The sequence below is a fragment of the Alosa sapidissima genome, chromosome 7, assembly GCF_018492685.1.
Source record: "Alosa sapidissima isolate fAloSap1 chromosome 7, fAloSap1.pri, whole genome shotgun sequence".
Lineage (NCBI taxonomy): Eukaryota > Metazoa > Chordata > Actinopteri > Clupeiformes > Clupeidae > Alosa > Alosa sapidissima.
Window position 1 is genome coordinate 2,449,355 of NC_055963.1, and position 22,600 is coordinate 2,471,954.

The 22,600-nt window shown below is 43.9% G+C and overlaps 2 protein-coding genes across 6 annotated transcripts; one reads left to right on the forward strand and one right to left on the reverse strand.

Annotated features, from left to right (window-relative positions):
• The first annotated feature begins 2,731 nt into the window (after positions 1 to 2,731).
• LOC121713294 (coiled-coil domain-containing protein 27-like) lies at positions 2,732 to 12,542 on the forward strand. 3 transcript variants are annotated; one of them, XM_042097816.1, is made up of 11 exons: positions 2,732 to 2,817; positions 2,932 to 3,174; positions 3,488 to 3,633; positions 5,079 to 5,267; positions 7,197 to 7,478; positions 9,603 to 9,765; positions 9,876 to 10,006; positions 10,355 to 10,432; positions 10,716 to 10,928; positions 11,387 to 11,491; positions 12,363 to 12,542. In XM_042097816.1, the coding sequence occupies exons 1-11, from the start codon at positions 2,811 to 2,813 to the stop codon at positions 12,474 to 12,476; spliced, it is 1,671 nt and encodes a 556-aa protein (XP_041953750.1). In that variant the 5' UTR covers positions 2,732 to 2,810; the 3' UTR covers positions 12,477 to 12,542. The 3 variants fall into 3 exon arrangements, with proteins under 3 accessions (XP_041953750.1, XP_041953751.1, XP_041953752.1); XM_042097817.1 differs by having other exon boundaries at positions 2,736 to 2,817; positions 5,079 to 5,237; XM_042097818.1 differs by having other exon boundaries at positions 2,737 to 2,817; positions 2,932 to 3,123.
• A 3,032-nt stretch (positions 12,543 to 15,574) lies between these two features.
• On the reverse strand, positions 15,575 to 22,539 carry mad2l2 (mitotic arrest deficient 2 like 2). Of its 3 annotated transcripts, none has more exons than XM_042098774.1 (9): positions 22,438 to 22,539; positions 22,006 to 22,087; positions 21,796 to 21,914; positions 21,577 to 21,648; positions 20,474 to 20,574; positions 20,091 to 20,185; positions 19,725 to 19,798; positions 16,461 to 16,553; positions 15,575 to 16,195 (listed from the first exon to the last, which is right to left on the reverse strand). In XM_042098774.1, exons 2-9 carry the CDS (start codon positions 22,043 to 22,045, stop codon positions 16,154 to 16,156), a joined length of 636 nt encoding a protein of 211 aa, XP_041954708.1. In that variant the 5' UTR covers positions 22,046 to 22,087; positions 22,438 to 22,539; the 3' UTR covers positions 15,575 to 16,153. The 3 variants fall into 3 exon arrangements, with proteins under 3 accessions (XP_041954708.1, XP_041954706.1, XP_041954707.1); XM_042098772.1 differs by having other exon boundaries at positions 22,379 to 22,513; XM_042098773.1 differs by lacking the exon at positions 22,438 to 22,539 and adding an exon at positions 22,379 to 22,396 and having other exon boundaries at positions 22,006 to 22,185.
• Between the last annotated feature and the right edge of the window lie 61 nt (positions 22,540 to 22,600).

Sequence of the window (22,600 nt, forward strand, 5' to 3'; positions counted from 1 at the left end):
GAGACGGTCTTGTAGCTTTCTTTCCCCAGATTGATGGGCTTTTAGAGAGGGGCTTGCTAACCCAACTGCCAGGGGTCTTGGTGTGTGTGTTGGGGGGATGACAAGGGAGATGGGATAGTGTGCTGTGTATGTGGGGAGAGGGCAGTGTGCAATATGTGTGTTGGAGAAGCTTCCTCATGAGACAATGTGCTGTGTATTGGGGGGGGGGGGTGATGTATGTGAGTGATGACAGTGAAGATGTGTGTGTGGGCGGGAGGGGAGTGGAGCAGTGACTGTGTGTGTGCAGTGTGTGTGTGGGTAGGTGGGGGCAGTGTGCTGTGTATGCAGGGAGGGGGGGGGCAGTGTGCAGCAAGTATGTAGAGGAGGCTTACTGTAGCAAGCAGTGTGCTGTATGTATGTGTGGTGATGACAGTGATGATGTAAGTGTGTGTGTTTTTTGCTGTTGTGTGTGTTGGGGATGGGGGGTGGGGGGGGGGGGGCAGAAAGGCTAGGCAATCAAGGACATGGGTAGATGGAGGAGAAATCAAAAATAATAAATAAAAAGTTCTATGGAGATGTGCAAAAGTTGGAGAAAGTCAGATGTGTGTGTGTGTGTGTGTGTGTGTGTGTGTGTGTGCGTGTGTGTGTTTTGACGTGTGATGAAATAAGAAAATAAATAAAAGGTCTGTAGCATAGGGAGAGGGATGTAAAAGTGCTAAAAGTCATGTAAGTGTGTGTGTGTGGTGGGGGGGTCATGAGTGATGAGTGCTGAGGAGTGAATGAGTGCAAAGTCAGTATAGTGTGAGTTCAGAGTTGGGAAATGTTTGAGAGTGCTGAGGAGTGAATGTGTGCAAAGTCAGTATAGTGTGAGTTCAGAGTTCGGATGGCCTGGGGATAAAAACTTCTCCTGAGTCTCTCAGTTTTGGCTTTGTCGTCTTCTTGCTTTCAGCGGTAGGAATAATCCATTGTTAGGATGAGAAGAGTCCTTCAGGATCTTTTGGGCTCTTAGGAGTACTCTTCTGGAATAGATATCTTGTAGAGCAGGGAGTTGAGTTTTTATAGTACGTTCAGCTGAGCGCACTACTCTCTGCAGAGTACTACAATCTCTAACTGTGGAATTCCCATACCAAGTGATGATGCTACCAGTTAGAACACTCTCAACCGCTGAAGTGTAGAAGGCCTTCATGATGGATGTAGAAACTTTGAATTTCCTTATAGCTGACGAAGGAAGTAGAGTCGTTGTCAGGACTTCTTCAGAACATATTGAGTGTTAACAGTCCATGTTAAGTCTTCAGTAATGTGGACACCAAGGTATTTAAAACTTGTGACTCTCTCTACAGGTTGCCCGCTGATCATTAGTGGGGTGTAACTGTAGTTCTGCTGCTGCCTTCTGTAATCCACTACCATTTCCTTGGTTTTATTGACATTCAGTGTCAAGCTGTTAGATTGACACCACTGTGCCACCTCATCAACCTGATCCAAGTAGAGCTGTTCATTGTTGTTACTAATCAGGCCCAAGATCACTGTGTCATCTGCAAACTTGATGATGGAGGTATGACTACTGTTGGCTTTGCAGTCATGTGTGTAGATGTTGTACAGCAGTGGACTCAAAACACAGCCTTGGGGAGCACCAGTGCTGATGGTTAATGTGTCAGATGTCAGACCCCCCACTCTAACCACTTGTGAACGGTTGGTGAGGAAGTCAAATATCCAGTGACACAGGGTGGTGTTCAGTCCTAAGGCCTTCATCTTTGTGACCAAGGTGAGAGGTACTAACGTGTTGAATGCTGAACTAAAGTCAATGAACAGCATCCTCACATAATTCCCATTCCCCTCCTCCAGGTGAGTTAAGGTGGTGTGCATGAGGTTTGAGATGGCATCCTCTGTAGACCTGTTGGCTCTGTAAGCAAATTGGAGGGGGTCGAAGGAGGCAGGGAGGGATGAGCAGATAATGTTTTTCACAAGCTTCTCAAAACACTTCATCACTGTAGACGTCAGGGCTACTGGGCGGTAGTCATTCAGACATGATGGACTTTTGTTTTTCGGTACTGGAACAATAACAGACTGCTTGAGGCAAGTAGGAACTGTCTCATGAGCCAATGATGTGTTAAAGACCGAGCCTTTTCTGTAGTAGCCCCCAAACTCCCCCAACCAGAGGGGACCGAGCCTTTTCTATAGTAGCCCCCAAACTCCCCCAACCAGAGGGGACCGAGCCTTTTCTGTAGTAGCCCTCAAACTCTAGAACTCCCTCCCACCCCATATCAAATCCTGTAAGTCAAAGTCAAACCTGAAGACACACTTTTACTCTCTTGCTTTTAATTCCTTATATATATCTATATATCCGGAATATATATATATATATATATATTCATTCTTATCTTTGTGTATTTATCATTTAGTTTGATAATTTTCAGTCTCCTAATTTATTTTAATGTTTACCTCTTTAAACTTTATAAGTTTACCTTATAAGTTTTTATGTACAAATAAAATGACTTGACTTGACACTTTTGTACATACATTAATTTCTATGTTTCATGATTTTTTTGGCTTCTCACGCAATTCCCTCTAAACAAGTACATGCATTTGATAAATATACACACCTGACAGTTCATATTTAAAAACTGGTGATAAAATAAGAAAATCATGATAAAACAACAGAAAACTCCAAACTGTTAAAAGGGTTCATACTTTCAAGCAGCACTGTGTTCTATGTGTATGTTGTTCTGCAGGGAGCATTATGATGTCAATTCAGACAAACAATGGCATGGAATTTAGAATAGCATCAACCAATCAGTTCTCTCAATCAAACAAACTGCATTCTGAACTGATGTATGACAGGTATGAGCCATATTTTGTACTCTCAGTCTAAACCAGTCTCAGAAATATCTGAAACAGATCCATCCAGGGCTGAATGAGGGATCTCTCTGTCTGTTTCCCGTCTGTGCCTTGCAGTTGATGGCCAAGCACGCAGCACTCACAGCATGAGGGACGAGGACAAACCTCAGCGTCCTAAAACGGCTCTTGTGAGCGGAGGCACGAGCAGGAGTCGTACCATTCGGCCACTACTGAGGCAGACCTGCTGGGCTCCCCATGTCCCCTCCACTCCTCACCAGACTGGGGAGGGCCCAAGGCACAGCGCTGCGTGTAAGCTCCTACTGGACAATGGGACGGTGGGCGGGCGGGTGTGGGGGGAACGTAGTTACTTGGTAGATTATGTTTACCAGAGAGACTTATGAGGTATTGCTTATGCAATGCTGACTTTTCTTTGTTGCCTGTTGACTGTCTATTGGCTATTGGCTCTGTATCAGGAGCTATTATTTTCATTTGTTCATCTGTGCTTGTTAAGGTATACATGATGATAAATTCCATGGCATTGTATATATATATATAACATAAAGCCCATTGATAAAGACAATGTTACATTTTAGGTGCCATTTCAATGAACTTTATTTGAACTGCATGTGTGCATGGCGTACTCATACAAACAGCTGACAGCCAGCCCTTACAGTTGGCAGGTGTCTGATTCCTCCCCACAAGGTGGGTGTCTCAAGACTGACCCAAACATCACCCAATGACCCAGACACGCGTCAGGTTGGGGCCAGTGAGGATAAGGAGGGGAAAACCCCATGGTACGTCACTCTCCTTAAGGAAAAGGTAAGACCTCTCTGCTAAGACCTAGGGCTCTATCATAGTATGTGATGCTGAATAGGGCTCTATCATAGTATGTGATGCTGAATAGGGCTCTATCATAGGAACTGTAGTATGTGATGCTGATTAGGGCTCTATCATAGAGCCCTATTCAGCATCACATAGTTCCTATCATACACACACACTCCATCTAGGTCCTTAACATCTGCATCCCAATCACTTTTGATTGTCACATGGTCTTGACTCAAACCAAAAGGAGCCTGTGCGTTGCTGTCGCTTCACCAAGGCCTTGGAATAATAATAAAGGACCTCTGACATGTCTCAACCCTAACTGCGTAACCTTAAGAGGCACTTTTGCCATTTAGCATTCTGGAGCTGGGGATGGAGGACATTATTGTGTCATTGTACGCAAATACTACACATTTGTGTGTGTGTGTGTGTGTGTGTGTTTGTGAATGTGGTTTGGTTTCTCTTTCTTTTTTATTTCAAAGCACTTTGGTTTTAAATGTACTATATAAATTAACTTTACTTTAAAGATGCCCTGCCACACGTATTTCATTACTTTGTTGTAATGTCTGAAGTTCTACCATGGACTCTGTAACATTTTTTGTGGAAAACATGCCTTGGTTACCTTGTTTCAAGCCATTCTAGCGTGGTATTGAAAGCCTGCATGAAGACTCAGCTCGATTTGTGCCAGTTCTTGTTAATATTTAACGAGCTAAGCTGCTTGACTCTGATTGGCTAACAGCTAGTAGGTTTCGTCCATAACATGACAGCCGTTATCAACTAATTTTAGCTTCATGGCATGAACTTAGCTTGGCCAGCAAGTGCTAGCATTGTCCACATGTGCATAAGTAAAACCTGCTAGGCTAGAGAGTGCATTAAACCTATAACATAAGACTTCCTTGAGTTGACAATAACGTTTTACTTACGGGCACTGGTCGTAGACTGCTGCGATGGTAGCCTACTGCAGGCTTCAACAGCAACCTTTTTGCAAAGCCTGTAGCATTGTTCCAAAAAATAAACTGAAACCATTTGATCCTCAAGTCTGGGTTCTTGGGCAAAATGCATTGTTGAAGTTCTATTCGTGCATAGCGCACAAGTCAGTTGACATTCAGCCATCCTTGCATAGGCATACTGAAACTGTCACAGCTAAACGAATTTTGTGGGCACAGTCTCAACTGGGCGAGCTAATGAGCTCATCAATTCGACGTCAATCTGAACAGCTTTGGCAATTGGCCTAATTTCTCTGCTTATTTATTTTCAGTGGCTAGAGCTGACGGAGGAGGTAGCTGTTTATTTTCACATTCACGACATAGCACAAACACATATGGACCTAACATGTTAAAATGTTAGAAGTAAAAACAGTTTTGTGTGGCAGGGCACCTTTTAATCTTTAACACTTCAGACAGACTAGCTTGAGATTTCCTTTCCATTCACTTTGCCTGCAGGAGCAGTCTCTGCTGGTGCTGGCCAATGAGATCAGTCGGCTGTCCGAGGTGGAGAGCGAGAGTGTGAGGAAGGACCGTGAGCTATGTGCCCTGCGGGAGAGGCTGCAGGACGAGACCCAGCAGCTAAGACGCACCCACGAGAATGTGGTTCGAGCCCAGGTGTGGTGGAGATGCATATTTCAGAGCATGGTAGTGCAGTGAGAGTGTGTTTAAGAGCATATTTCAGAGCAGTGTATTTAGAGTGTGTTTAAGAGCATATTTCAGAGCATAGTAGTGTATTTAGAGTGTGTTTTAGAGCATATTCAGATCATGGTAGTGCATTTAGAGTGTGTTTTAGAGCATATTCAGAGCATGGTAGTGCATTTAGAGTGTGTTTTAGAGCATATTCAGAGCATGGTAGTGCATTTATAGTGTTTAAAAGCATATTCAGAGCATGGTAGTGCATTTAGAGTGTGTTCTAGAGCATGGTGCATTTAGAGTGTGTTTTAGAGCATATTCAGAGTAGTGTGTTTTAGAGCATATTCAGAGCATGGAATGTGTATTTAGAGTGTGTTTTAGAGCATATTTCAGAGCATGGTAGTGCATTTAGAGTGTGTTTTAGAGCAGTGATTCTCAACCTTTTTTTTAGTGATGTACCCCCTGTGAAATATTTTTTCAGCCAAGTACCCCGTAACCAGCGCAAAGCATTTTTAGTTGAGAAAAAAAGACTTGTGTTCTCATCAGTGTCTAATTTATTAAACTTTGGAACCATGACTCCATCCATAAACTTCAACCACGACTCCATCGTTTGAGTTTTGACAGTGATTGACAGGTGATGGCGGGTGGGATTGGGTGGAATCATCCTGGTATGGGGGGGGGACTCTGGGTTTTTAGGATAATGAAATTGAATAGCCTACTGAAATATAAAATTAATTTTATGAACTTATATTTTCCTGACATATTTATTAAATAATTGTTTTTAAAGTATCTTTGCATGGATTCTACTTTTTAAATCTATGTATATTTTAACCCTAAGCTGTTTTTAGGGCATTTTCACTACCTTTATTCATAAGGATTTATTCTGGTCATTGTAAGTGCCACACACACATATTATATATTGTTTTTTTTCCCCCATCAGAATCTAGGCTATCCAGATCTGCCATCATTCCATGTATTAGTTCTAGCATTGATTTTATTTTTATTTTTAAAGAATTAAAATATGTGCCTATGGTGTCCGCACTCATGTTTCTCTACAACTTTTTAATGCATTGCCATGAACAAAGTAAAGGCAAAAAAGGTGTTTCTCTGCCGAACAAATTGGGATGCAATATGAGCCTTGAATTGGATGCCATGCAGGAATTTGGTAGGATCTCAAAACTTGTTTATGAACATTCTATGCCATAGAGAAACACACAATAGCTTGGATTATAAACATGCTTTGCTACAAAAACGTGAGGTAAATCGAGCTATATGAAGTTATTATTTTGCTGTCACTTCGTCTGTTTTATAACCCAGAAGGATGTACTTGGTATCAAATGATAGCTCTGTGTCTCCTCTTTCATCTGACATGCGTGGCATATCTATCTGATCACAGGTCCGCGAGTAATTCAAACGAGAGTAATGTGTGCAGCATTGGTTTTTGTACATGACGTTATTATTTTGTAGTCACTTCGTCTGATTTCATAAGCCAGAAGGATCAACATACTTGCCATCAATGGATAGCCCCGTGTCTCCTCTTTCATCTGATAAGCTTGCCATATCTATGCGTTCACGGGTTTGCGAGCAATTCAAACAAGAGTAATGGTTACGCAGGTGAACGCAGAGAAGTAAAGACTATGGTGCAATTTGAGTTAATTTCATGATTTTTATTTTCATACTTTAACGTACAGACAAGTGCAATGTAAAAGAGAAGAAAGGGTGTGTTTTTTGACGCACTTTGCGTCAATCGGGTTCTAAGGGTTCAAATCTCACGTACCCCCTGGAGTGCCTTCACGTACCCCCAGGGGTATGCGTACCCCCATTTGAGAACCACTGTTTTAGAGCATATTCAGAGCATAGTGAGATTGTTGCAGTGCTGCTGTTCCCACCTCATGGCCGCCACAGCCTCACCCCCTCTGCTGGCCATGTTTGGTATTGCAGGCAGAGCTGATCCTGGACCTGACAGAGGAGGTCAGGCGGCTGCAAAGCGCAGACAAGGAGCTGCAGCAGAAGAACCAGCTGGTTGCTGACCTGCAACAGGAAGTGACATGCCTGCGGGAGGGGTCGCTCTCGCAAAAGGACCAACATGCATCTGGCATACACCAGGAAGACGCCCTGCATCTACAACAGGAAGTGACCTGCAGGAGGGAGGATCCATCAGAGTTAGAGGAGCCCTCCACTGACGAAGCTACTGCATTAATGGAGATGGAGACTAATCAAGAGGCATAGAACTGTCTCTTTTCTTTAGTTATAAAGCTGGACACATGAATGAATGTGGGAGTGAAAGGTAGCCTAGAAAATCCAGACCCTGATAATCTAGAAAGATTAAGGGTCTGGCAAAGAACAATGTAATGGCCCAACTCGAGGGGCAGCAACAAGCATGCATTTAAAAATCTCACTGCACACAATTGGATAACACTAGACCATGTTTACATGTTTACATGTTTATTTCGGACTTCGACGCAATCGGATAACACTACGACCAATGTGTACTGTCCTCCAACGTTGCAGCGCTGTCTTCATCAGTTTAGCTGGTTTCCCGGAATGTTGGGGTAAAAGTAACATGCATCATTGCTCTTTGCCAGAGTGTCTCGCAGAGACAATTCCATTCCATACAGGAAATGATCTCTGCAGTTGATCAGTAAGAGCATGCAGTGAGCTCTGAGGATGAGATTGGTGTGTGTTGATCAGTAAGAGCATGTGTGTGTTGATCAGTAAGAGCATGTGTGTGTTGATCAGTAAGAGCATGCTCACTGAACTCTGAGGATGAGTGGTGTGTGTTGTCTTCATAGAGGTCTCCACTGTGTCAGTCAGAAGTACATTGTCAGTGTGCAGGAAATGAGCTCTATAGCTGATCAGTAAGTTTGGCTCACTATTGAGATGTGTGTGTTGGTGTGTGTGTGTGTTGGTGTGTGTTGGTGTGTGTGTTGGTGTGTGTGTGTGTGTGTGTTGTTGTGTGTGTGTGTTGGTGTGTGTTGTTGTGTGTGTGTGTTGGTGTGTGTTGGTGTGTGTCGTGTGTGTGTGTTGGTGTGTGTTGTTGTGTGTGTGTGTTGGTGTGTGTGTTGTTGTGTGTGTGTTGTTGTGTGTGTGTTGGTGTGTGTGTTGGTGTGTGTTGGTGTGTGTGTTGTTGTGTGTGTGTTGGTGTGTGTGTTGTTGTGTGTTGTTGTGTGTGTGTTGGTGTGTGTTGTTGTGTGTGTGTTGGTGTGTGTGTTGTTGTGTGTGTGTTGGTGTGTGTGTGTGTGTGTGTTGTTGTGTGTGTGTTGGTGTGTGTTGTTGTGTGTGTTGGTGTGTGTGTCTTGGTGTGTTGTTGTGTGTGTGTTGGTGTGTGTGTCTTGGTGTGTGTGTTGTTGTGTGTGTGGTGTGTGTGTTGGTGTGTGTGTTGGTGTGTGTGTGTGTGTGTGTTGTTGTGTGTGTGTGTTGGTGTGTGTTGTTGTGTGTGTGTGTTGGTGTGTGTTGGTGTGTGTCGTGTGTGTGTGTTGGTGTGTGTTGTTGTGTGTGTGTGTTGGTGTGTGTGTTGTTGTGTGTGTGTTGTTGTGTGTGTGTTGGTGTGTGTGTTGGTGTGTGTGTTGGTGTGTGTTGGTGTGTGTGTTGTTGTGTGTGTTGTTGTGTGTGTGTTGGTGTGTGTGTTGTTGTGTGTTGTTGTGTGTGTGTTGGTGTGTGTTGTTGTGTGTGTGTTGGTGTGTGTGTTGATGTGTGTGTGTTGGTGTGTGTGTGTGTGTGTGTGTTGTTGTGTGTGTGTTGGTGTGTGTTGTTGTGTGTGTTGGTGTGTGTGTCTTGGTGTGTTGTTGTGTGTGTGTTGGTGTGTGTTGTTGTGTGTGTTGGTGTGTGTGTCTTGGTGTGTGTGTTGTTGTGTGTGTGGTGTGTGTGTTGGTGTGTGTGGTGGTGTGTCTTGGTGTGTGTGTTTGTATGTGTGTTGGTGTGTGTGTTGGTGTGTGTTGTTGTGTGTGTGTGTTGGTGTGTGTGTGTGTTGGTGTGTGTTGTGTGTGTGTTGGTGTGTGTGTGTTGGTGTGTGTTGTGTGTGTGTTGGTGTGTGTGTGTGTTGGTGTGTGTTGTGTGTGTGTTGGTGTGTGTGGTGGTGTGTCTTGGTGTGTGTGTTTGTATGTGTGTTGGTGTGTGTGTTGGTGTGTGTTGTTGTGTGTGTGTGTTGGTGTGTGTGTGTGTTGGTGTGTGTTGTTGTGTGTGTGTGTTGGTGTGTGTGTGTGTGTTGGTGTGTCTTGGTGTGTGTGTTTGTATGTGTGTTGGTGTGTGTGTTGGTGTGTGTTGTTGTGTGTGTGTGTTGGTGTGTGTGTGTGTTGGTGTGTGTTGTGTGTGTGTTGGTGTGTGTGTGTTGGTGTGTGTTGTCTCCAGCCGCACCAGTCAGAAGTGATCTACAGTGCGGGGGAGGAACCCAGTGAGACGAGAGACGAGCTTGCAAACGCAGAAAACAATCTCATCGCAGCCCTGGAGAGAGCCAATCAGACGCTGAAGAAGGAGCTGGAGGAGGCCAGGACCAATCACAAGATGACCTCTGGTACGACAAAAAAAACCCTCTGATGCAATCTCTTATTATTATGAGCTTGTTTATCCATAAGTAATTCTCACAGAAGGCTCTTTGCATGGAACTTCCTTGGTTCTCTACAGGCACTCTCTGTTCTATGCACAGAATCCTGTCTGTGAAGGAACATGAGCTCCTCACTGTTAAGACGGAGCTGCAGGACATGAAGAAGGAGTTAAAAGACCGGATGACACAGTTACAGACCATGTCCCGCAAGGTACGAACCCCACACCTACAGACAGCTACAGACCATGTCACCACAGTTACAGACAGCTACAGACCATGTCCCGCACAGTACAACCCTACTCTCTGAGCCCGAGGGGAAATACAGAACATCTAACAGTCCTTGACCAACTCTAACACTCCTTAAACAGCGCTAACGGTCTTGACCAACTCTAACACTTCTTAACCAGCGCTAACGGTCTTGACCAACTCTAACACTCCTTAAACAGCGCTAACGGTCTTTGACCACCTTTAAGCATACTTAAACACCCTAATGGTCCTTAGCCACCAAGAATGACCACTGAAGCGGCATGTCCCTTTGTTTTCCAATCCCACGCTTCAGTTTTCCTGTCTGCGGGATGGAAAGATGAGAGATGAGCTGATGATGACCTTGGAGAAGGAGAACTACTCCCTGCGGCACGTAAGAATTCGGCTTAACTCACATACACTTCCTGTTTAGGAGGAAGGAAGCCTGGGCTCTTAACATTACAGCTTTTGCTTCTGAACTCAAGCATCGGTCTTCTGAATTATTTGAACATCACGATCACTGACGATCATCAGCAGGGTTTCCAGGCCTTTTCTTCCTTTTAATTTAATTTAGTCGATTTAATTTACTATCTGTTGTATGTCTAGGCCTGAGATCATTTAAAACCTGAGAAATAAAAAAAACAACCTAAATCTGAGTTGTTGTTGTTGTGGGCCAGCTGGTGGTGCGGCTGCAGGAGAGGTTGTCCCAGAGGGAGCAGAACGAGCTGAGGATGTGTAAGCAGGTGTGTGAGCTGGAGGAGGAGGTGCGGGCAGAGAAGCTGCAGAGGAGCAGGCTGAGAAAGGAGGCGCAGGTGCACGAGCAGCTCGCCAGGGAGCTGCAGCTCAGCATCAACTCCTCACAGGTGTCTCTGGAGCAGTTGCAGTCAAAGGTATGCTACGCTATGCTAGCACTAGCAGCTATAGCTCAGCATCAACTCCTCACAGGTGTCTGTGGCATAGACTGTATATATAGAACTATGAAATTATGCAGAAGTGGTCGCCAGTTGTAGTCATGTATGTATGCAGTACAAGAGTGATGTAGTCACGTGTGTGGTTCTGACTCTCAGCTGTGTGATGTGTCATGTCATGTGCCCCAGTATGAGTCATGTAGTCACATGTCTGTGGTTCTAGCTCTGCGCTACATCGTGTGTTGTGTGTGTGGTTCTAGCTCTGCTCTATATGGTGTGGTGTGTATGTGGTTCTAACTCTGCGCTATATGGTGTGGTGTGTGTGTGGTTCTAGCTCTGCGCTATATGGTGTGTTGTGTGTGTGTGGTTCTAGCTCTGCGCTATATGGTGTGTTGTGTGTGTGTGTGTGGTTCTAGCTCTGTGTCTGTTGTGTCTCCCAGTATGAGCGACTGCGTGTGAAAGTAATCCAGGCCGTCTACTCAGCTCCTGGCACCAAACCCCCTCAGAAAGAGATCAGCGATGCAGCCATATACTACACCATGCAGGTAAGGCTAACATGCAGGTAAGGCTAACATGCTATACTCCCCTGCCATATACTACACCATGCAGGTAAGGCTAACATGCTCTACTCCCCTGCCATATACTACACCATGCAGGTAAGGCTAACATGCTCTACTCCCCTATACTACACCATGCAGGTAAGGCTAACATGCTATACTCCCCTATACTACACCATGCAGGTAAGGCTAACATGCTATACTCCCGTTTAATCACAGGAAACATCAACACTTTGGATCAAGTTTCATTTGTGTCAGATCAGATATGGGACTGTGTGGAGATTTGTGTTGTTGCTTTTCATGCACCTTACCACACATTGACATGTATTCATGTAGCAGACGCTTTATCCAAAGTGCCTTACACACGTCAATTATATTACTAGAGTGCCTTACACACGTCAATTATATTCCAAGGGCCTTACACACGTCAATTATATTCCAAGGGCCATACACACGTCAATTATATTACTAAAGTGCCTTACACATGTCAATTATATTACTAAAGTGCCTTACACACGACACGTCAATTATATTCCAAGGGTCTTACACACGTCAATCATATTACTAGAGTGCCTTACATACGTCAGTTATATTACAAGGGCCGTTTGTCCCCAGAGTATCTTGGGGCCAAGTGTCTTGCTCAAGGGCACAATGGTGGAAGCTGGGACACAACCCACAACTTGTCAGGCTACTAGATGCCAGCCCAACTCCTTAACCACTACACTAACACTGCCCAATACAAACGCCACACACACCGACCTGTGTCATGACAAGGTTGCAGTGAAATCACCAACACTGGATCATGAGATGCTGAGATGTTAATTCATTTTAACGGTTTTTATGTATATTCCCACTTCAGAAAATCATTGATGACCGGTCCAGATTCCACCAGCGGCTGGTACAGAGAGGAGACAAGGTTCCCAGTCTGGCCATCAGCGATGCTGCGCCAAGCTCCAACGTCCTCGGATTATGAACCCCAATTTATGTCTATTTTGTGAGCAAGACGATAACCTGAAATAAACCGTGAAAGAACCTGAAACCTGTGCACTTTCAAGATTAGTTCTCTCTCCTCTGGAGTGTTCTGGAGTTGAGCTTTGGAGCGAATGTTTAAACTCAGCTCATCAAGATGCGACTTAAACAACAAACAAATGTAAACAAATGTTTGTGACAGAAATAGATACTTTCCTGTAAATACTGATGTGGAAACTCCTTATGTTAAATCTGCATTAACTTTGAAATCATTGGTCTAGCCCAGTGTTTCTCAAAGTGTGGTCCGGGGACCACTGGTGGTCCGCAAGCTGTCCCAAGTGGTCCGTCAGCAGACGTGGTAAAATATAATATAGATGAGTTGTTTGCAATATTGAAGCAACTTGTATGTAAATCCAAACAGTTTTGCAACATGCCTATGTAAGCTACGGAAGTTTAAATCATATGAATCCACTGACACAATAAGCAAGGTGGTTCAGTGAGGAGGCCTATTGTGAAGTAGATCTACTTTTTTTTTTAGCTAGGTGGTCCGTGAGTTTTTGTTTTTGTTGGTTAAGTGGTCCTTGGTCTGAAAAAGTTTGAGAAACACTGGTCTAGCCTAACCAATCACATTGATCAGGGATTCCTTACACTTCGGCTAAACTTTACAAACTGACAGTAAACCGCATCGGCAGTTGGGAAACAATGTATGTTATGGTTCCAACGGCAATTTTTGATGTTTACAGGCATTGCTACTACCTCCTCATCCCCTGCTGACTGGCCCTACAGTACCTCCTCATCCCCTGCTGACTGGCCCTACAGTACCTCCTCATCCCCTGCTGACTGGCCCTACAGTACCTCCTCATCCCCTGTTGATGCTGACTGGCCCTACAGTACCTCCTCATCCCCTGCTGACTGGCCCTACAGTACCTCCTCATCCCCTGCTGACTGGCCCTACAGTACCTCCTCATCCCCTGTTGATGCTGACTGGCCCTACAGTACCTCCTCATCCCCTGCTGACTGGCCCTACACTACCTCCTCATCCCCTGCTGACTGGCCCTACAGTACCTCCTCATCCCCTGCTGACTGGCCCTACAGTACCTCCTCATCCCCTGCTGATGCTGACTGGCCCTACCTCCTCATCCCCTGTTGATGCTGACTGGCCCTACCTCCTCATCCCCTGTTGATGCTGACTGGCCCTACCTCCTCATCCCCTGTTGATCCTAATAGGCCCTACCTCGTTGATGCTGATTGGCCCTACCTCCTCATCCCCTGTTGATGCTGATAGGCCCTACCTCCTCATCCCCTGCCGATAGGCCCTACCTCCTCATCCCCTGTTGACACTGACTGGCCCTACCTCCCTGGGGCCTATTGCACAAAAGCAGAATTATGACATCCGGGATAAGTTACTGAGCTGTGCTCAACGAATCCAAAACAAGAGCGTACAGGCTTAATTGGTTGCACAACGAGCAAGCCAGGATGAGCAGACACGGATTCATCAAGCCAGGTGAAACCTATCCTGGATAAGTGCGCGCTCACGGCTCCCTCAAATAGACCCCGCCACCGATCACAGATTCACTGATTCACCATGGCAACTAGAGCGGCTTCATTGCTTCTTCTACGGTGTAAAGTAGTGTTAAGGCCCTGCTGGTCATTCCCAGTATTACATCTTTTCTAATGCCTGTTGGGGCTCTGCTTCTTTGGTCTGTGCTGCCTTGCTATCATCTGCAGATCATGGAGTGTGCCCATTGGTGCTGGGAGTAATGGGTGATCCTATAAACAGGGTTCCTACGCAGTATGGAAAACCTGGAAAAGTATGGAATTTGATTTTAGTATTTTACAGGTCTGGATAAGTATGGAAAAAAGAAACAAGGGTATGGAGAAATATTTGTGTTTCCAGACTATTGCATCTGCAGTACTAATCACTTCACTCAGGTCATAATAAACCATTCCTACTGTTTTGTAGCTTAAGTTTTCAGTCCACATCATCAAGATACAATTGAATGGGGGTCCTCTCCCACAAGGGGACCCTGGTACCAAAACCAAATCGAAAAACCCCAGTTCTATGCCTAGCTCTACTATTTTCGGCTAAAACACTGGTAGGCTTTTTTGATTTTGTAAAAGTTACCAAGACATGGATACTGCATTATCTGATTAACTGTTATTGCAAACAAATAATACTGTTTACGGTGAATTCTGAGGCCTCTGCCAGCAGTGCACTAGTCTCCAACATATGTAGTATGCTGTATCAAATGTGAGTGCACCTTCCAACACAGCACTTCCCCATCGAAAATTATCCAACAATGGGCAAGTGTTTTCTGAGGGCTAACAAGTTAATAATAAACATTATACAACTCTTCACAATGCTAGTAGAACACTCCATTGACAATGTCTAGAATATGGTCAGAAAAATCTACAGAGAAGTTTGAACATTTGAGTATGGAAAAAGTATGGAATTTTGAAATGGAAAATGTGTAGGAACCCTGTATAAAGAAGACCTCATGGGTAATGGACGCTCTCTGCGCTCTGCTCTGCTGCTCTGACCCTCATTCCTGGTTCCTGGTCACTCCGTGGCTGCTCTGCTCTGCTCTGACCCTCATTCCTGGTTCCTGGTCACTCCATGGCTGCTCTGCTCTGACCCTCATTCCTGGTCACTCCATGGCTGCTCTGCTCTGCTCTGACGCTCTGGCCTGGATCCTGGTCACTCCGTGGCTGCTCTGCTGGGGAGAGCCTCAGCCCATCACTCCTCACACCAACGTCGCGTTTTACACTTTTGTTTGATCACCCCTAGACATACTTTGCATTACAACTTGGTAACTTATACCATAACCCATCCTGCTGCCCCCTATCCCGCTTTTGTGCAACTGGATAACGGATAAATTGAGCCAGGATAACCAAGATATCCCGGCTTAATCCCTTATCCTAGTTTTGTGCAATAGGCCCCTGGTGTATGAGGAAACGTTAGTGTATTGTCATTTGTCAGACTAGTATGTCACTGAGCGGAGACTAGGTGGACGTGGCCAGGCTAGGTAACTGAACCAGTCTATTTAAATTAATTGGCAAACTAATTTATTAACGCACAAAGATGTGGGTGAAACACTGACGTTAGAGTAATTAATCAAACTTTATTAAACACTTTCAACTTTAATGTAAAATGTTTTCTGTCAAATATCTTCGTTTCTTTGTGAAATTCTCTGAACTCTCCATAGACATGTTTCTGATCTTTCACAGAGTCTCAAAACACAAACACAGACATAAACACAGACATTCTCCCAAATGAGCACCACCACATGGTCTTTCACTGGAGGTGAAGACATTATCACTGTCCTTGATGAATCGTAAACATTCAATGTACACACACACAGGAAGGAAATGAAAAGCAGCCCAATTGCAGGTTCACTACACTGCGCTACAAGCAGGATCAGGGTTCAGGGCTTAAGAAGGCAGTTCACGGCAGAACCAGCTCGTCCACATGAGCACAATCTGAGCAGTTTCACAGCGTCCTTACTTGCAGTCTTTAAAGAGAGCAGAAGGACAAGCTTTAAACAGAGTAACTAAGCTTCAAGGTGGAAACAGCCCGGGAAGAAACTCTCTTCTTCCAAAGCTGAAGGTCTGCAGGAGAGATTTTAGTGAAGGTAGGTTTGCCATGTTAACATCTTCACTCCTCCTTCATCGTACTCTGAGCTAGGACGTCTTCTGAGCCCTTTCCTCCACATAGAGTTGCATCTGTCGAGAGAGACCACAGCAGTCAGAGGCAGCCGCTGCACACAGTTGATAATATACGGTTTCTGTGCACAGACGTACTTATAAACATATTCACTGATTTAGTGTATGTAGTGTATGTTTAAGTGTATGTTTATATGTGTATCCAGTAGCACAGTACCAATCTGTGAAACGTATTTACTCTTTACAGACAAAAGGATTATATGTATTCATTGTCATTATTATAATAAATGAGTGCCTTATGAATTCAAGTCGTCATCAGACATACTTTGACGATGTCGGATGTCATGGTCTTGAGTGGGATGAGTCGGGAGCCCTGCATGTGCACCTCTTGCTCATCCGCCACGATCCACGGAAAATCCTGGAGAACAACACGGAAGGCTCAATCTGACACACACACACACGCTCTCAAAACTCTGGAAAACACCAGGACATGCTCAATCTGACACACACACACACACACTCTCAAAACTCTGGAGAACACCATGACATGCTCAATCTGACACACACACACTCACAAAATCCTGGAGAACACCAGGTCATTCTCAATCTGACACACACACACTCGCAAAACTCTGGAGAACACCAGGACATGCTCAATCTGACACACACACTCGCATTCCTGGAGAACACCAGGGCATTCTCAATCTGACACACACACACACATTAGGAAAATCCTGGACAACACCAGGACATGCTTAAAGGACCAGTATGTAGGAAACTAGATGTACTGCAGAGCGGTACAAAATATGACCGCCGCCCAGTCCAGCACATTTTTTCCACAAAAATAAATCACGCTGAAAGGCCTATATGATTCTAACTGTCTCACTAAATTGCATTATCCACACTCAATTCCCACTGGTATCTGCTAGACAACAAGTACCAAAACATGATTAGTTCATAGATTTCACATGTAAAATTCATTTTATACAACCCCACCCCCATCTTGCCTGTTCATAATTCTGAGAAATTCTTGTGTGCATGTGTGCGTGTACATGTTTATGTTTATGTGTGTGGGTGTGTGTGTGTGTGTGTGTGTGTGCGTGTGCCTGCGTATGTGCCTGTGTTTGTGCATGTGCATGCATGCGTACATATGTCTACTGTGTGAGTATGTGTCATACGTAGGATTACTGTGAATGTATGTGTGTGCGTGTGTATCTGTTTATGCACATGTGTGCACATGGAATGGGTTAACATGACCCCTGGAGGCAAACATACGGAAAAAATTGGTCATCCTAGGCCCTACAGTTCTCAAGATATTCACAGAGAACTGTGTCTGCCCTACCCTCCTTTCGGGGGGTCCAGTCCAGCGGGGGGGGCTACAGATTAAAACGAAAAATGACGGTTCCATGCTATCCATGTGGGGGTATATGCCCACCAAGTTTTGTGTACCCCGGTCTTTCAGTGTCCCGGGAATCCTTGTTGGTGTACGTCACTAAATGTACACATAAATTATTTTATTGTAAGGCCCCCCATGAACGAAAGTACACAAAACTTGGCATGCATTCGGAGGGTGTCATAATGATCCTACACTTTTAATTTCGTGCAGTTTTGACCTTGTCACCCAGAGATATTGTGATGAAAACACCTAATTTTTTGCTTTTTAATTTTTAACTAGGTGGCGCTATACATGAAATAAGTGGTAATGGGATGGGTTGACATGCCCCCTTAAGACCAACATAAATAAAAAAGGTGGACCTCCTAGGCCCTACGGTTCTCGAGATATTCACAGAAAACTGTCTCCGGCCACCTACAGGCCAGTTGGTGTATAGTAACATAAATTAATTTATTGTGTGGCCCCCCATGAACAGAATTCCACAAAACTTGGCGTGCATACAGAGGGTGTCATAATGATCCTACACTTCCAATTTCGTGCAGTTTTGACTATGTTAGGTCACAGATACCTTCAATTACAACACCTCATTTTTACTTTTTTGTGTTTAACTAGGTGGCGCTATACATGAAATGAGTGGTTATGGAATGGGTTGACATGGCCCCTTGAGATCAACATACAAAAAAAAATGGTCCTCCTAAACCCTACGGTTTTTGAGATATTCACAGAAAACTGTGTCTGCCCTACCCTCCTTTCGGGGGGTCCAGTCCAGCGGGGGGGCTACAGATCAAAACGAAAGACGATGGTTCCATGCTATCCATGTGGGGTTACATGCCCACCAAGTTTCGTGTACCCCGGTCTTTCAGTGTCCCGGGAATCATTGACGGAAATTTGGGCATGCGAAAAAGAAAAAAGAAAAAAAATCTGACTAAACCTATATGACCGCCGCTTCGCTGCGCGGCGGTCATAATAAACTGTAACCATTCCAAAAATGATCACCATATGTTGTCAGAGAGTAAGGAAACACGATGAATTGAAGTAATGGCTTATTTGACAACATTACTCTAACCCGTAAAACCCATGAAAAAAACGGGGGGAATCTCTTGGAATTTTCGTTTATGTTTTGAACGATTAATTCTAGAATAGCGTATTAATAATGGGCTAGCGCGTCCTCCTATTTGGGTTACCAAATTAGCAAAGGCCAACTGTCAACAGCTGTTAGTTGTAGTCATGAACGCCTACGAGAGGCAGGCAAATTTCCAAAATTAAAACAAGAAACAAATTAAGTGACGTCTTCGTCAAACGAAGAATATGAAGTCTGACGCAGAGCTGGCCATATATTCTCCACAACAGGTAGCCTAGGCTAAACTTCATCTGCATCGCTAACTTCAGCTAAATATGTTAGAGAGGTATTTTTTGTTTTCACTGTTTCCGTAATGTGTAGCTGGGTCATGGTTGGAGAAACGTTAAAGCAGCTGCAGGTCAACTAACGTTAGCCAAGTCTTCATTACATCTGGCAACCTAGAAGAGGCTCGCGTCTGGTAGTCTTGAGAACGTTCACCAGTGTTTTGATTTTGTCCTACAGAACGTTCGGTAACAATCCTACAAAAAGGATTGTTACCGAACGTTCTGCAGGACATTGGCCTTTGCTAATTTGGCAACCCAAATAGGAGGACGCGCTAGCCCATTATTAATACGCTATTCTAGAATTAATCGTTCAAAACATAAACGAAAATTCCAAGAGATTTCGCCCCGTAACACATTTTTTTCATAGGTTTTACGGGGTTTTACTGGTTAGAGTAATGTTGTCAAATAAGCCATTACTTCAATTCACCGTGTTTCCTTATTCTCTGACAACATATGGTGATCATATTTGGAATGGTTACAGTTTATTTTCCAATATTTCCTACATACTGGACCTTTAACACGCATGGCTCAGGCAGACCCATACAACAGTGTATTCTAGAATAGATCAGACCCATACAAAAGTGTATTCTAGAATAGATCTGAAAATCATCAACAACATCTACGAACATACCATATTCCTAAATACTAGTCATTTAATATTTAATATATATAATATAACTTAAAACTAAATTCTAATAATGTGATGTAAACTGTGTTCAGCTATGTTGATGTGTGGGCCAACCTAATAATGTGATGTAAACTGTGTTCAGTTATGTTGATGTGTCGGCCAACCTTGATCACTTGAATTTTCTCCATATTTCTTGTGGCAGCCTCTCTGGTGTGTACCAGCACAGTGAATGTGCACCCTGCAAAACAATCAAACTCTTATTATAGATACGGACAGTGCAGATGAAATGCCATCCTCTTTATTCATGTCCACACAACGGGGTCTCCCTAGCCTATACACGCTGACCCTGGCTTATGCTGCATACATACATTTATAAATTCTCATTCCTGCACTTATTTAGGATTCATACATTTATACATTCCTGCACTTATCTAGGATTCATTTGATTTAAAAGTTCAACTTCAATGTAACATGCTTTGCCTGTTAACACAGCAGCACATTTAGCATCAGTGGCAGAGCCTGGGTGGTACCTGGTGGGTTGTTGTCCAAAACAGCATCACAAACGCTGATCTTCAGTATCACAGCCCGGAGAAGTTGTTCCACATGTGACAGCAGTGTCTCTGAGCTGCATACACACACACACACACACACAAACACAAACACACACACACACACACACACACACAATATTACAGGCAAGGGTATTGGCAAGCAAATTTCATTCCATCACAATTACAACCAACAGGAGAGGTTCAGTGCTGCAAGCATGCACCAAGACAAGACCATCACATCTCTATGATGATATATCATAGATGATTAGGGAAAAACAGGTGGGTCTAGATTAAAACGTGTGAAAGGAGCATTCTATTCAGTCACACTCCTGTTCTCAACGTCGGCCATGTTGGGTACTCACCTAATGGACAGCAGAGGAGGTTGGGAAATCTCAAACACAAATCTCTCCATGGCATGGTGCTCCTTGTCCATGATGACCACTACGACCTTCTCGGCCTCATTCTACAGGACAAAGAGGAAACTTGGAGGGTAAGTCGCATTCTACAGGACAAAGAGGAAACCTGGAGGGTAAGTCGCACACCAGCTCATTCTGTCAAAGAAACCGCACTCTGTAACACAGCTTCCATAGATGATACCACCATGCCCGTGTCATGAGCAGCCACGTGAATTTTTCAGTGTGTGGTTCTGGGTTGAGATTATGTTTGTATGACAAAGCTGAAACACAGCTATTGTCCAGTACTGTGAGGTTCTGGGTTGAGATTATGTTTGTATGACGAAGCTGAAACACAGCTATTGTCCAATACTGTATTCTCAACATCACTGGGTTGAGATTATGTTTGTATGACGAAGCTGAAACACAGCTATTGTCCAATACTGTACTCTCAACATCACGGCAACATCACTTCCGGTTTGGGACAACTCAGTGAAAACAAATGCATTGGACAACTGAAAATGTATAGAACTACTGAATTAAAAAATGACACAGAATATCAGGCCATTCAGTTGGGTACATTCTCTATGAGCTAGCTGGTAGTTTGTAAGGGCACTCACTCAATCCAGTGGTCGTCAACTTCAGACTGTAACGCTTTCTCTGTTCTATCTAGCTCATCAGAATAGTTCTATACATTTCCAAACCATGCAGCCCAAAGACTGCGCTTTACGTCAAGAGGAAGTGATGATCCCTCAATGTCGAGAATATGACAGTTTAAGGGACTGGCATTCTAACAACAGACAGAGACTGACCCAGGAGAGGTCAGTCTCTTGGTCTTCAGTGAGGACACTGTGGGGTCTGTCTTTACAAAAGTGCTGCATTAGTGGTCACTAAGGGACTTCAGTCATTATACATTTTAGGCAAGAAAAGTTTATTAATTGTAGTTCAATGTGCTTTACATAAACAAAAGCAAAGAATAATAGTACATAAAGACTAATAGTACATAAAAGCAAACAAGGGCAATAGATTAATTAATGTTAATGTACCCTCTGAGGAATCCATGTGCTCCTTACCTTCTCAATGAGTGGTTTTACACAGTGAAGAGTGTCCTGGATGTACTGATTCAGCTCAGGGTGGCATGACATCTAGCAAATCAGAACAAGCAATAGAAAAAAATAAGCACTAAAAGCAATGGAGTGGTGATGCTTTACTTTGAGTGCTATTTAATACAACACATTAAGAGCAGAGGAAATTGCTGCGCCAACAAACATACAAACACCCTAAATCATAACCTGGACGGGGACGTTGTATTTCTTCCTCTTCTGAAAGATTCCCGACGGATACACCTCTCGGACGTACAGAATGAGATGAATGGCAACCTCCAGAAACTCGCATAATATATCTGCCACCACTGCAAAAGCAATCAACGGCATCATCTCTGAAATATCCTACACGTAATTGAAATGACGTGAAATAAGACAGTTCAGAGAGCAGCATCTTACCTTGGCCAAAATTAAGATCCTGTCGCGTTAATGTAGCCATCCTTTAGTCAATGGCACTTCTAAATAGACTGCTGTTGTACACCTGTGAATTCAGTCTAATGTTACCTGACTGAGTACCACATGAGGAAGTATATACTGATAACTGGAATGGGTGGTGATGGGTAAAGCCTTTGAGAAACTCTGGGAGAATATACGTAATAAGAAATTAGTTAGTTAGTTAGCAAGCAAGCTATCGCTAACATTAAAAGCTAACCAGATCATCATGTTTATGCTGCAAATATTTGCTCTGACTTGAACAGTAGCATATTTAAAAAATGAATTCCTTAATCTACCAAACGACTTGTTGCATAATGCGATGCAGTAAGCTACATACGTTGACGAGGACTAGCAAAAATGCTTCCAGTGCGGTATCATTTTTGGAATCAGTCCTACCAGAGAATGTCTAATAAGGGACGGGTTCTGGTCCTACATGTTTACAAATCCTGATGTCGCCTTTGAATGACGTCAGGGAAGAGAACAGCCCCTTCTTCTCCCTTCTTCTTCTGGTCCGCTAATGTAGCCTAGGCCAGGGGTTCCCAAACTTTTCCACGACAAG